General features: G+C 47.7%; 1 protein-coding gene and 1 long non-coding RNA gene across 11 annotated transcripts in view; both read right to left on the bottom strand.

Moving 5' to 3' along the window:
- Positions 1–1518: 1518 nt before the first annotated feature.
- On the bottom strand, positions 1519–11681 carry GPR157 (G protein-coupled receptor 157). Its single transcript, XM_048967473.1, has 5 exons — positions 9579–11681; positions 4662–4875; positions 3497–3691; positions 2823–3086; positions 1519–1629 (listed from the first exon to the last, which is right to left on the bottom strand). The coding sequence occupies exons 1-4, from the start codon at positions 10178–10180 to the stop codon at positions 2865–2867; spliced, it is 1233 nt and encodes a 410-aa protein (XP_048823430.1). The 5' UTR covers positions 10181–11681; the 3' UTR covers positions 1519–1629; positions 2823–2864.
- A 1022-nt stretch (positions 11682–12703) lies between these two features.
- Positions 12704–15091, bottom strand: part of LOC125703259 (uncharacterized) — a 31592-nt gene continuing 29204 nt past the window's right edge. For 9 of the 10 annotated variants that reach the window (XR_007380812.1, XR_007380814.1, XR_007380813.1 and 6 more), the window contains one exon: positions 12704–14407. This is a non-coding gene — a long non-coding RNA (uncharacterized LOC125703259). The remainder of the gene's footprint in view (positions 14408–15091) is intronic. The other variant, XR_007380817.1, reaches the window with a different exon arrangement.

A 15091-nucleotide genomic window follows, 5' to 3' on the forward strand; every position in this document is an offset into this window, starting at 1 on the left:
CCCCCTGACAGAGCAGCCAAAATACTGCAAGGAGCTGCCTATCACTTCTAACACTGCAGAATAAACAAGCTTCCCTCTGCTTGCTCTCTGCAGCATCTGGACTCATTTCCTCGCCGGCCCTGCAGCAGGCCTGTAGCAGAGAACATCTATGGATCAATTTGGGGTACAATTCTAAGCCACAGAAAAGCAAGTATCTCAGATGGGAAGCATTGTGCAACCCTAGAAACAGACACAGTTGCTCAATCAGTTGTAAAAATAGTCATAGGCTTGCACCACTGCTTGCACTGGGGCTCAGCTCCTCCCAGTCCTGTGAGATGGATGAAGTTTTCAGCCAAGAAAAGCTCTGTCACTGCTTGGAGTGCATACAACTTACACAGCATTGCTCAGTTGACAGCCTGCCCCTCTTTTTTTTCATAAAAATCTGAATTTCTCTATTTGGGCAAGGCCTGGGAAAGCTCCAGCTCTCACCAGCATTAGCCCCACACACTTTACAGCATAGCCTTACATGGAGGAAATTCAATTTGTATTTTCATGATTAGATAATGTTTGTAATCTTGCATAGCTGAAGAGCCACAGCCCATAAGGTCAACAGCATGTACGGAAAGCAAGGCCCACACGCTTGGAGCTTATCACAGTTCTCAGCAATCGGCCAGTGGGAATCAATAGTGCAGAGTGGTGAACAGGTTGCTCAAACTGATAAAAGATCGGAAAGGGCTTTGTATGCTATGCACACAAAAGAGATATGAAGAGACATTTGTCTACACAGACACAAGAGATTTGTCCTCCAGCACAACCTTTAAGGTACACCCAAGAAACCTGAAGAAAGACCTTGGATCCATATTCTTCATGGCCCTGAAAGGCCCACCACAACACGCTGGAACAACACCTTGGTAAAGAAACACAACTTTATTTTGTAGAAGTTGGAGAAAATATTTTAAAAAAACACAAGGAGTTGTCAATAGGTTCAAACAGCACCTGCAAACAGCAAACAACAAGCTGACCCTTCCCAGCTCTGATCCGGCACCCACATGCCAAGAACAGAGCACAGCAGATGCACCCTCCCTGCTGTGAGAAGACACCCAGATGCCCCCAGAGTTCAGACATCCCCAGCAGGCAGTAAGCATGCAGCCACCACAAACCTTGGCAACAACCCGTGGCCACTGAGAAGGAGGAACAAAGCATGAAGAGGAACCATCCATCTCCACCACAAACCGATGTCTGTCCATGTTCAAGTGAAGAGTGTGAGCCAGGCCAGAGCTCCCCAGCAGAGCTCACACATGAGGACTGGAACCCACACCCAGGGCAGTCCTATTCAGCAGCAACTAAAGTTCCCCTACACCCACATTCATTCACCCCAGAACTCACAACACATTTGTCCTGTCAGACTGAAAAGCCAAACTCCAAACAATTTAAGATGTATGGTGGAACGAGAGGAGAAGGAGGGAAGAAAACCAGGAAGCTGGAGGGAGCCACAAAGTATCTTCCAGAGGATCCTGAGCAAAGTCCAAGACTGCAGCAGCAGGGATCGGAACCCACAGCAGTGGGACATCTTCACTGTACTCAGCCACTCCAGCAGTGCTTTTCCCCAGGCTTTAGCTCCCCCTGTGGGGCTCGGGGATGATCCCACACCTACACGAAATGAAGAACAGTTAAAACCCAGCACTTCACCTGAGCCAGGACAACAGGCTGGAACTCGAGGGGCATCCCCTGCAGCAGCTGAAAACAGGTATGGAGGATCCATTCCTAAAGCACAGCCAGGTTCCCCAAGCTCAGCCACCTTCACAACTAGCTGAGAACAGAACTGCTCCAGTCAAGGTTTGATGGAAGATCTAAGTCATCTTCATGGGCTCCTGATGCAGGGGACACTGCCCCAGCCCCTTCCCTGCCTGTGCACTTAGAACCAAAGGGGACCTTCCAGGAGCAGCCAAGTATTTCTACAATCCCATCTCCAGACCTTCCTCACCAAACTTCCCCCCCATCCCACCACCATGCTTCGCTGTGATCAGCTTCAATGATAAACTAAAGACACCAGGAGGAGCTTCTTTGGCTGCATCTCTTTCCCGGCTGGTGTACAAGAGGGCTTAAATACATTCATGTCTTAATCAAGAGAATGCTAAGTTTTCACTCAGAATAAGAGACTAGCCTACTCCCATGAGCTCACTGTATCATTCAGCTGTTCTGCATGTTGTTAACATAACTAAAATTAAGCTAACAAGAGTAGAGTTTGAACAGTTGGGTGTTGGGAGCAGCGGGAGCCTGACAGCTGCCCTCTCTCCCCAGGCAGTTCATGAGCCTGCTGCTCTTTCTGCAAATGTTTGCTATAGAAAATACAAACAATTCTGTGTTTTTTTTTTTTTTTTTTTTCATTAAAAATCTGCCTTCTTGCTTTCCTCTAGGTTTTGTGGTCTAGAAGTAACAGAAATAGGAGTATGTGAGAGGATGGCTTACAGAGCTGGGAGCCTTCAGCCTTCTCTCTACGAGTCTGGGCAGCCCAGCCCAGCTTAATGCTTACCAACGCAAGGGCATCACACAGCATTGATCTATGTACCTGAAACCACAAAGAACTGCTGCCAGGTTTCTGTTTCTGCACACTTCCTACATAAGCTTTAGAGGAGTCACTGATCCTCTGCCTCCCTGTTACAGTAAAGGCATTGCATTACCACACTTGGGGCACTAAATACATCTCAACTGTATAGTAGAGAAGAGATTCATGCACGGCACGTAAGTTCAAGAGCAGTCCCACAGTCCCTTTTTCTCCCTCTGCCAACTGCTCTTTCCCAATCCCTTGCATTGGATCGTGAAGCAGTGCACAGGCAGGTTACCCAGCAGGATGGAATCAGTGTCAAGACACGGGCAGATGAGGTTCAGGTTCTGGGCAGCAGGGGCTTTGTCTGCTCGGGGTCTGGCACATCCTCACTCTTAGCAGGGTCTGCGTGCTGCCGGCTGCTGCTCGAGCTTCGCCAAGGCCAACCCACATCATCGTGGTGACAACAGCAAATGGAGGACAGCAGCCGAGTTCGGACCACACGCGTGCAGAGGACAAACATAATACAGTTGGCACCTCCTTGAAACGTGTTTCCAATTCCCTGCAAGGGCAAGAAAGGAATTAAGCAGTGCTATTCCTACTGGCACTTCCAAGAGAAGAGTGCATGTCTGGGCAGACCAGCTGCAGTACTGTGAGTCAGCAACTTCAATCTACAAGAGGAAAACATCAAGGAAACTACAGCCTTGCATCCAAAAGCAGCACGGACTGCTGCAGGACGAGCATCCAGTGCTGCTGCTCTCAGTCTGCTTCCCTTCTCCTGGCAGCAGCCACACCGCTTGCAGCTACACTCAGTGCCCACTAGATGATGCTGGAACAGCACTGCTGAGCATCCCAGAGCAGACGCTCCTGCCAGCCATTGCTGCATCCTGGCACAAAACGTGTATTAAGAGCAACAGGGATTTATTCCCCTCCAAGATTTTCCTTCAAATGAATTGTCTCGACAATACTTACATGCAGGACAACCAGGACTGAATTTTGCACTGCAGGGGAGTTGCAGAGCGTCAGAATGAAGCGCACAGTGCTCCAGATGCGGAGGACGATGAAGATGACAGGGATGAGAATCAACTTCTTGTCTGCTGTGGAAGTCCATGGCTGAAGAGCAGGTGCACTTGAGAGAATGGGACGATACTCTAAGAGAGCTGCATGCTTTTGTGGAGATGGAAAAGAGACAGAAACGTGAACAAAAAGTGGAAAGCCCCTTGTGTGCATATTGTATGCCACCCCTACAGCAGCACTCTCACCATTTCTCAGGTTGTGCCAGAACCACCCCTGTAAAACCCATTAATAGAGCCCAACCCCAGTTCTGGCTGGTACTGCTCTTCCTTAAAAGCATGTTCTCCTCACAGGAAAAGGCTTCTCCAGTCCAGAAGGCCCTCTGTGCAGCTGCTCAGACCCTGCTATGATCACTGAGAGTGGCTCTCAGCGCTGCTCCCACCAGGGTCAGACGGGGAGTGCGAAAGGGAGAGCAGAGCATGTCCCTGGCAGGGCAGGAGGGTGAGCCTTGCTGGTGAGGATCAGCTTTCCAGGCAGTCACATTGCTATCTTCGACAGCTGCTGGAACATTGAGTCCTGTCTGTTTTGTGTCTGCTGGTGGTGACAGGCATGAGCAAATCTGCCCCAGCTCCCCTGGAAAAGTTCAGGACTACGGTGGTCCTAGAGCTTGTCAGGGGGATCCTACCTAACCAGAGCTGTGTTTGTCCGTTTTATCACTGCTATGGCTTCACCACATCAAGAAGGTGTGCACTGGCAACATTTTTCAGTACATCTGATTTTGATGTTTTTTTGTTTGGTTAGGTAAGGCTAGGGCTTGGTGCAAGTGGAACTGTATGGATGACTGATTAGAATGTTGTCCTTCACACAGTTCCGATTCCCACTGCAGGATTCACATTTCATTCCATAACCCCTTAGGTTTTCAAGAGGCTTTCACATTCTTCTGGAGCAAAGTCACTGTGTAACGATGCTACCGGCTGCTGAATCAGCAGGGGATGTATTTCAGCAGTGTGTGAAGCAATTCCTGTCCATATAGCTGCTAAAACACAGCAAAATGTTCAGAGCACCGGAGGATACAATCACATAATAAGCCTGTAACCTGAGCTGCAAGCAGCAAAGCACTCACCGCTCTATTGATGTGCCTTTTGATGAGGATATAGAGCACAGGCAAAGTCACGTAGGCCAGTATCTCCCAAACTTTCCCCGTCAGCAGCATCCACAGCACTCGATCCTCTGCATCCAAGTTGACCCAACACCAGCCCACAGAAACATTGGAAGCATCGTAGCCTATTTTCTTCAGAGCCACAGCTGCAATCGTAATGGCAAGGGGGACTCCCCAGCTGTGGAAAGAACAAGCAGCAGGGTCATGCTGAGGACACACTCAGTGCAGTCCCCACACAGTCTAGGACAGAGCACCAACACACCTGCATCAGGCCTAAGGGAAGTGACAGCAGCAAGCAAGTATTTGACAGCACATTCATGAGGAATGCAAGCCCATGCAGTCCCATTTCAAATCCACTGTAGGAACCTGGGTTCTCATCCCAGAGGACACACAAAGGAAAGAAACATAATGATGTTCCACAATGAGGACCAGAACCAGAACCTGGCCTGTGCAGCAAGCAGTCAGGGTGCAGCAAGACATGAGACACCCCGTCCACTCCTCCCATCCCCTTCTGGGGTGGCTCCAAGACTCAGCAAACCAGAGCATGGTGTAACGTGATCATCCTGCAGGACCCAGCAGTGCAGGAGCAAGCTGGCCCACTCACAGCTCTCAAAACATAAGCAGTCAAATCCTGCATTGGTTCCTAAGTGATGCTTGGCACAGGTGACAAAGAAATCTACCATTTTATTCCGTCATTTCTGCAATATTTGGTGATGGTAGTGGTGTATTGATTTTTTTGTTGGCTTTAAAGGGGGTACAGTCGATACTTTGACAGCAAAATAATAGTTTCTGAAGGACAAAGGGAGAATTGCTTGTTAGGGAAAGCACTAGTAACAGGATTTGAAGTAATTAAGCCAAGAGGAGCTAGTTTCACATTATTTGGAGCTGTGTTTTGGCTTCAGCTTCTTTCCTGACAGCAGATGATAGTATAGGGAAGCATTCAGCAGAACAGTAACAGTGCTGACACACATGGTTAATTCGCTCAGCATCTCGGGCTGCCCACAAGAAGCCATAAGCAAACACTTGAAAGATTTCCCAAAGCCAAATGTAAAACACCCAAGCCCTTTTCCAGCTGCTGTGAATACCCAGGACTTCACAGTCCTGCCCTGGCCCATTACAGCTCACATCACCTCATGGCTGTAACACTGGCCTGCTCTCAGCTGAGCACACCTCCTGCCCTTCCCATATTCACCCTCCCAAAAAGCTTCTGCAGAGGCTTACAAGGCACAGTTTATCAATGGGTGAGAAACGCTTCAGAGAGCATAGACTGAGCTTCCAGCATGGTCCTCCCAGTCTCTCCAGATGCATGAAGGAAAAAAGAAATGCATTAAGAAACTAATTTGCTTAAATAATTATCTTTACAGCGACCTGAAAATGAAAGAGAATGATACAGGAAGATAAAAGTGGGTCAAATTATTAAGTATAAACGTAAAAGAGAGCAGTGTGAGGACATATAGATGCATTAAGAGGCTACAGTATGGAACAGCAGACCTCACCAGCCAGTGAGGGTCTGAAAAAAAACCACCAGAAATCAAGTGTCCAACCAGTATAAGGAAAATGGAGAACTGCCATACATCAGGAGCATGATTTGTGCTTCCATTATCACTGCAGCAGCATATTGGGATCAGAAGGCTATCACAAGTACAAAGGATGACAAACTGAAAGGGAAGTTAGAAGGACTCTAGAGAAAACTCAGACATTTCAAGGAACTTCTTTATCTCCAGCTTATTTGGAAATGACTTAGTAAAGTAGAAAGGAGAACAGACTCATGATTAGGTTTTTCTTAAGAACCCCTAGAGAACAGCTTACTAATACTGGAAAATACCAGTGCTTCATACTGATCTAGCAGAATCAGATCTGTACACAACACACACACCCAAAGTATGCTTGAAGACTGGAATTAAAAGGATCCAAGACAGCACAAAGAGGCAGAAACTCTGCTTTGAGCCTCTGACGGTAATTATATATGCTGGGCCTGAGACCTAAATGCCATCAGTGTGGGAGATAAAAGGGAAAACAGGTTGCAACTCCATCCCCAAGGCAGACACAGCAGCACCCATTTCCCTCATGCAGCACCCCACATCTATTAATACAAACACATACAATCCAGCATCTCATTCCAGATTAACAAGCACTGCATTCATGCAAGTTAAGACAAGAACCCTTACATGGCAGCTGCTCACGGCTTAAAGCCTGCTGGTTTTCTTGCCCTCAGCATGCCTGGGGTCAGATTGCTGAACACCACATTTTGATTTACTCTGGACAGGTGCTTTTTATTTTTCTCTCCCCCCCCCATTGGCTCTTGCATGCAGGAAAGATTTGCTGCTGTCAGCCAGCACAGGTCAGATCCTACAGCAACATGCAGGCACTTCCCGCAGGGGAGCGGAGTTTTTGTTCTCCAAGAGAGAAAAGTCAGCTTCCAGAGATCCAAGCCCAGCCCAGGAGGTTCAGGCACAGGCTGTAAACACAACTGCAGACCAAACCTGCTCCAATTTCTGCATTTTTCCAACCCAAACATTAACTGGGTACCAAAGTACCACCTGCTGATATCAAGCAGGCTCTTTTGAGAGCTTAGAAGCCGTCAGCAGTGCACCAGGCAGCCTCCCTTCAGCTGGCTTTAGCACTGAGCTACAGCTTTTATAAACTAAAAGACAGAACCACCAAGAGATCTCTGCACCTGAGGCAAGACATAGGGACAGAAACAGCCCTCTGAGGTCTCAGACCCAAAAAGAGTCCTATGTACTCTCTCAATGTTTATAAACTCTTGCGGAGTCCTATTACAAAGCACAGACACTTCAGAGGTCAACAGCAATTGCTACAAAGCCAGCAGCAGTCCCAAGGTGTGATCTGCTCCTCTCCTCATGCTCAGTTTGGATCAGGTGCTCTCATAGCAAAGAAACCTTTACCCAACCAAGTGGTGCTTTGAGATTCAGAAACCAGAACAAGTGAGGCTGCCTGGAAACTTACCCTCTGGATCCCACAGTTTGCACTTTACAAGTATTATGAATATTTTCAAAGCAAACTGCAAATTTGTTTTCAAAGCTCATCTCAGCTCAACACAAATTTAAAACCAAAGTGAAGCCTGCAGTTGCCCTGTGTGGCTCTAGGAGAGGCGAATGCATTACCATGACTTGACTCAGCAAGGAACAAACCTGTTGATCAGGTTTCATCCTAGCAACGTGCTAATTTCCCTAAAAAAATTCCAGGTATTGACTTCCAGCAGATGTTTAGCTGGCTCTGCCCAGCTCTAAGAGCAAAGTGCTTGGTTATGCTCAGTGTCTGACACACACTCATTGCTACAAACGCCCAGTGAGTAACTGCTGGTGAGGACTGAGAAGCTCACATCCAACAGAATCCTGTCCTGCCTCCCATCCCTCCCAGGCGTGTGTCTCAGCACAGCTCTTCACACAATGGTTGCTGTGTGACTGCTCTGGCAACCTGCAAAGTGAGACAACAAGATTTTCCAGCCATAACCACAGAATCCTCCTGGCTGCATTCTGAAGCACTGGAACGTGTGGGGGCAGCCCCCATCACACACCATGCCCAGATTTTGTGTTTACGGCCAAGTTCTCAGGTAGTGATGGAAATACAGGGAAGGGGAAGGAGGATGAATCAGGAGGTGATGGGAAGAGGACAAACCTGTGATGGTTTTCTCTGCTTTTCATACATCATAAGGCAGGAAGATGCTCCAAACATCAGCTCTGTGCAGAAAGTGAGTTACTTACGAAGCAAAACCTGTTAATAGGATTTACATGAAAGCTATGGATGCTGCCTTCTGAACGGAGCAAGCAGAGCTGAATAATACCTTCAGCTGAAGATGGCATTTTATTTTTACCATGAAGATCTGAAGGCAAACCTGGAAACTCACCAAGAAGCCCAAAGATGCTGAGCGACATTAAACCAGAGGGAGAAGTTTAAGCATCAACCAAGTTCACACAGTGAGTGATGAGCAGAAAGAAAATTAGATGTCAACATGAAAGCACCTTGGGCTTCCCCACATGCACACCTCACCAACAAGCAGTGATTGCAACAGGAAGGGCAGAATTCAACCTTTCCTCCCAGATTCCCACCTCGCCTTGCTGTCTTGCACTGGCCCACCTTTACCAGGACTCAACTCTAATCCCATCAGCTCCCAAGCAATGCAGTTGAAAATAAAAGGTGATATCCATTGAGAAGCAGACCAAAGAAAATGCACTGCTTTCCTTAATCTGATGCTTTTTTTCTTTTCCTTTAAACCCAATCATTCCTCACACAACGTAGTGCAAAAGCCTGGCAGCACAGAGCACTGAGGGATCACTGTTTTGCTCAGCGCAGAGGTAGCACATGATTACCCAAGCTTAAATTGCATAATGAAGGCTTTTACTAAACACGATGTGGAAAATCAGCTCTCTGAACAGCAGAAACCAAGACACCGAGCTCCACTGTGGGCTGCTTTGCGTGCTTTCAATCAAATGTGCCAAAACAACCTTCCATGCTCTCCTTGCAGCATGCTGCTCATGGCTGATGCTCTCCCAGTAGTGCTGGGTTACAGCAATTGCCCGGGGATGGGGAGACAGACAGACTGACAGACTGCCTATGAGGGAAATCTGGGAAACGGAGCTCAAGCAGAGCAGGGATTGCAAATAAGTTTGGGGTGTGATTGCTGGGATGTGAGAGGAGGCAGCGGAAGGGAAGAAGCCAAGATTTTGAGTCGCTGTCACGCTTCTGTGTGCCTTTAAGCCAACTATTTGAACGTCTCCACATCTTCCCTTGGATGCTGTAGTGGGGAATAAGCAGGGTGGGTTAGTTGGGAAGCAGCAAACCCCACATTCCAAAGGAATTCGAGGAAGGCACCATATCCCTCAAGAGTGAGCAGGGGCCCGCAGGACCCACAGCACCCACCTCACGATGTGGAAGCAGCAGAGCAAACCCGCACCCGTGGGCGAGCCCCTCACAATGGTGACATAGAGGTAGAGGGCAATGGCCACGGTCCAGAAGAAGGAGCTGGTGTTGGAGAAGGTGGACAGGGCGCCCTGCAGCACGCAGTCCCACGAGGTTCTGTCGAAGTCCTGCAGCACCCCGTAGAAATAAGAGAGGGCGGAGAGGAGGTCGGCCAACGAGAGGTAGAGCAGGAGCTCCCGGGGACGGGTCCGCAGCTCCGGCCACAGGGCGTGGGTGCCCACCAGGAGCCCGGAGCCCAGCGACGACAGCACGCACGAGGTCAGCACCGCCGCCCGCTCCGCCGCGTACAGCTGCGTGGGGGGCAGCGGCTGGGGCATGCCGGGCTGCGGCGGCGGGCGGCGGGCAGTGCGGGGAAAGAGAGGGAGGAGGGCGGCGGGCAGGGAGGGAGGAGGGCCGGAGGAGGGCCGGGAGCGGCGGAGCGGCCCGCCCCGCCCCCGGGAAGCCCGCAGCCGGCTGGTTTCGTTCATACAAAGCCCACGGCAGCGCCCGCTGCACGGGGCGGTTCTGCGATGCGCCCACCCGGATCGACCGCAACAAACCATCGCCTCGAACCATTCCTCGATTCCCTCGATTTCTGCTTGGGTTCCAGCGGGGATCGGTACTGCTCTGTGCCTCGCTCCCTAACACGGCTTAATCCTTTTCTGGAGAGCGGCAGAGCACCCCAGCGCTAATTTTAACGCTGTTTATTCCCCCCGGCTTCTCTCAGCAACCAGAACCCATCCACCAGGCACATCCATCTCTGACAGAAAGATCTTCCAAAACAAGTTCAGCATTTGCATATTGCTTTCTGCCACAGAGCGCTTTCAGTTTTACATCCCCATCTTCCAAACTTAGAAGGGGCTCTGCAACGTTTTATTTCTTGTATTTTGACCAGTTCTGCATTAAGAACTTTACATCCGAGTTTTTCAGGGTAACTAGGAGTGAACTGCTTTCTTTTTTTATGATTATCATTTTTTGCACTACTGGCATTTTCCTGCACTGTCCAAACCCATTGCTTCTGCTCCAGATCCACATCCAAGGAAAAGCTGCACCAGCACTTTGCTGCAGGTTATTAGAAGGCCAAGCTCTGCTCCACACAGGCTTGACATGCCTCTGGTTGCCTCAATGCACCTGCCACATGCTTTCCTTCCTCCTAAAGATCTTCCTGCATACATTTTCCACCTTTAGCACTCTGCTATCAAACAGGCTCCCACATTTAGAAGAAATGTATTTTGGAGCCTGACGCCCTCTGCATGATCTCCATTGGAAAAGGAACTTGCAGCAATGCAGACTCACTTTTCCCCTGAGCACAGTCTGACACCAAAGCTCTCACTAAATGCTATTCCAGACTTTCTTTAGCTACCATCTGACCCTAAAAAAAAACACATGACAAAATTTTGTCAGTGCTGCATTCCCAGTGATTGCTCTTACATATTTTTTTTTTGCTTCCTCCTTTTTGTTTGGTTTTCCTTCCTCCACTTTCACAGCACCAAAGACACAAGGCACTCCCATAGCAAACATCCAGATAGATCACTCCATCTTCAGCCCCTGCTTCTGAGCATTGGGTTTTTGGGGTGATGGATGTAGCTCTACAATACAGCCTCGTTCAGAAGTTCTGCAAGATAATTCATTCCCACAACTCACGACCTGACCTAAACTTTTAAAATCATACAGAAGGGAATATCTGACATTTAAATTGGAATCTGACAATTAAATTGGAAATGCAAATTCTGATTTTGTCCAGTTTTACTGAGAGATGCATTTTGCCCTCAGCAATCAGAAATTCACAGCACAGGACATTTGCTGCATCTCTTCTGATTTTCTAGGAGGAACACAGTTAATTTGTGCACACAAGGCATCACTCAGTAGCAGGGCATGCAGAGTTAGTGCTTCAAAACTGAGTAATAGAAGGCAGATCATTTCTTAAAGATTTCTGTTATCTGCACATGCATGACTCAGAGCTTTCAGTCATCATCTAGGGGCTGAGATCACAGCACTGTGCATCTCTCCTAGCTTGGTGCCAGTAAGACGAGACAGCTTTTGTTGAAGATAGAGACTATGGGAAAAGTACCTGAGCAGAAGTCTTGGGTTCTTTCCAGCTCCTCCGACACAGCTGTACGCCAACTCTGCGTTCACCAAGGGCTGAGAGACACGATTGCTCTGGACACTTGGGACACTGCATCACAGCTTCAGAGAACAAACGTGCAAGGAAGAGACTTAGCATCGCTTACAGCTGCGCACCTCCCAACCCGATCCCTCTGCCCGCGAGGGGTCACTGCCGCTCCAGGCTGCCATACCCCGCAGCAGCAGCCGCCCCAGCAGAGCTGGCAGCAAAGCAGAGCCCAGGGTTTCACTGCAGGCTTCATGGAAAACACTCAGGGCTGCTCAAGAAACTCCAGAATGACCAGAGATGATGATCAGAGCACAGCTTCTTCAGCTTTAAAAGACTCAAGTAGAAAGTCTGCAGAACTTTCAGATGAAGGAGATTATCTATTTAGAACACTTACCAACAAGGCACAGCCAAACAGGTGGACACTGCAGCCAGCTCTCATGCAGCTCTTCTTGGGAGATGAAAAAGCAGCTTTCAGAGATTTGAAGGGTTTTACTTGGCAAATGCTGGGGACAAACAGCTCTGCATTCACACGTGTAAAGTCATGCTGGAAGCTGGGCACAGTGGGAAGCTGTTATATACAGTTCTGTTGGAACCAAGATTGCAATACGTGTAGAAGTACACAGAACATACAGCAGTGAGGAGCTCCACAGCCACCTGTGCTGTGTGCCCTGACTCCTTGCGCAGCAAGGCAGTGTTTGTGTGCACAGGTGACCCTTTTGGAAGGAACAACCTTAACAGAGCTACAGGAGAACTGCGCCCCCAAATGGCAGCTCTAGCAAGTTCCTTTGAATTAATTTTAGGACTCCTGGAATTAACAAACGCCATGTGAATTCCCATTTTATCCCAATTATGCAAGACTGACCTCCTCTGCTGCTGCTACTTCCAGGTTAACAGCACCATTCTGCTGCTTCTCAACCCTCTGGTGATCAACAAATGCTGTATGTGAAGTCATGGTGCTCCATTCCCTCTGCAACAGAGCTGAGTGCACACAGCTACCAAACCAAGGCAGCTTGCTGCGACCCAGCTCTGTGCTGCCTCTGCCCAGCAACCCAAGGGCTTCCCTTTCAGGGAGAGATGCTTAGTCATTGTAAGCAGCTTTCCATTAGCACTGAAAATGTGAAGTCAGGCTGCAGAGACTACACAAAAATTCAAGCCAGCAACTGACAAAAAAAAAGCCACCGCAGCAAGGACAGCTTGATGTGGGCAGAATGTAATTAGCTACACTGCTGGAGTGCAGCCAGCACAATCCATGAATTAAGGATGGCCCCAGTGTTGTGACAGTTTTTCATTTCAAATTTAAATTAGGAGATTAATATGGGATGTTCCTGCTTGCTGTGGTTGAACAAAAATAAAGGCACTCACAGTCAAACAAAAATACCACATCTGAGACGTAGGAGTTGTTGTCCATGTGTTTTTCTTAGAAGACAACAATAGCAACAAGAAAATAGGCTGAACGCTTGTATTTTGGGGGTGCAACGTTACCATAAATTGACTTAGAAGTATACACAGTATCACATGACAGAAAGCTCTGCTTAGAGCCTGTGGTTTTAACACAGCTGAGACAAGGATATAGAAGCTAATAAGAAGTCCCCTCAAGTGGAAGTCACAAGGTTTGCCAGCTTCTCTGGTCCCTGTGCCAGAAGCCTTATTCAAATCTTCACACAAGTCATCTGAAGTGCAAAGCAGCAAAGAGACAATTCTGCTAAGGGGAAACGGTGTAAAACAGAGCTCAGGAGATTAGCTCTTTCATTAACATGAGACCACTCAACCACTACAGTTCAGAGTCATCTTCAGATTCTGGAAACATGCAGTAAAGCACCACGTTGTACTCCTCACCCTCCTTCAGTGAGCCAAGCAAAAGGTTTGCAATTTAAACCATATGCAGATGCTGATTGCTCAGGTTCCACACTTGTGGGCAACTGTTACCATTTGTCTAACCAGGGAATCAGGCACATCACATCAATGACACTTAGTTTTCAGTACTGTTTGCATCATGGGTTCCTTCCCAAGGTAGCAGAGAGCACATGGAATATAATTTGCAATGACACCCACACTGTCAGAGACACACTACTACCCATCCTGGTTTGAACACTACCACACCAAAGTTAAGGTTCAAAGCATTGTTATATACTGGAATTCAAACCTACTAACTTTATTAACACAAAGTTGCTCAGGAATTACAGAGTAAGTGAGACAGGTTGAGCCCCAAATGTTTGACCATTGCCCCAACCACATTCCAGTCATTGTATCATACAGAGTAGCACTGTTTTGGCCAAGAGCACTATAAAAAGCACTTACAGAGAATACAGAGAGGCACTCTGCAGTGCAGTGATTTTTTTAAAGCCATTTATTACCTATAATGCAGTAAAGTTAAAAAGCAGAACCACATCCTGCTTCTCCCCAGAAAGCGTGGGACTGACTGCTATCTTTGCTCTATGAAGAATAAACCTAAAGCTAAAAAGCCATCAAAAGTAATAGCTGGTCAGGAAAGCTGGTGTACTAGCTCAAAACATTTGCCTCATGACAAACCCTGCAAAGGTAGAGATGAAGTTTCAGAAGAGTTGCAACAGAAGGATACTCTGCTCCCTTCTGGCCACCCATCTTCTAAGTGCAGAACTTTTACAGACAGTTCGTAAAGTTGCACAACTCCCTGTAATTGGTGCAATTATGTTCACGTCTGGAAAAAAAAGAAGGCATACAGAAGTGTAGGCAACCAAAGTCATAGCTCGTGCTTTAAAAAAGGCTTAAGGTTTGACATCCCTGGATTACGACACCCAGCCAAGTCAGCAGGAACCATAGAATATTAAACAAAGCCAATCTCTTTGCGTCAGAATTAATGAAAAACTCTCATTCTCTGCACAGGTACTGTAAGTTTCAACTAGATTTTGGCAAGGACTTGCCTTCTTCTGAGCTTGTGGAACCCCACCCCCCCAACACACACAATAACTGCTATCATCTTAGATTCATCTTCTCCAGAAATCTCCTTTGTCTCACTCCTACCTAGACAAGGTAAGGAGAAATAGCTGACTGCATCACTAAAATCTAGTTCCTCTCCAGAAAGATCAGCTAAGTTCTTGGGTGCCTGACCACTGACTCCATATACTTGCCATACATACCTGCTGACCAGCAGCCAACAGAAATAATGACTACAGGTGAGTTGTTTCCACAGCAGGCTCAAAGCAAACCAGCCTGACATCACCAGCCTGAGCCTGAAGCTAAGATGAATTCTCCCTAAAAGCAGCCCTTCTCCCAGTAGTTAGTATTGCTTTTTTGCAGTGTTAGTAGCAGGAATTTTATTCTCAGTAATATTCATGTGGAAAGAAAAAAGGAATAGCAAATCAAATTGCAACATGTTTATCTT

The sequence above is a fragment of the Lagopus muta genome, chromosome 21 (assembly GCF_023343835.1).
Source record: "Lagopus muta isolate bLagMut1 chromosome 21, bLagMut1 primary, whole genome shotgun sequence".
In the NCBI taxonomy this organism is placed as follows: Eukaryota; Metazoa; Chordata; class Aves; order Galliformes; family Phasianidae; genus Lagopus; species Lagopus muta.

What these genes read in the sequence shown, in the direction of transcription:
- GPR157 (XM_048967473.1), bottom strand. Translation starts at nt 10,180, where the DNA reads ATGGTTTGTTGCGGTCGATCCGGGTGGGCGCATCGCAGAACCGCCCCG. An exon ending in AAAGGCACATCAATAGAGCG is followed by an intron (nt 3,692 to 4,661) that starts GTGAGTGCTTTG and finishes TCTCCACAAAAG; the next exon opens with CATGCAGCTCTCTTAGAGTA. An exon ending in CAGTCCTGGTTGTCCTGCAT is followed by an intron (nt 3,087 to 3,496) that starts GTAAGTATTGTC and finishes TTGCCCTTGCAG; the next exon opens with GGAATTGGAAACACGTTTCA.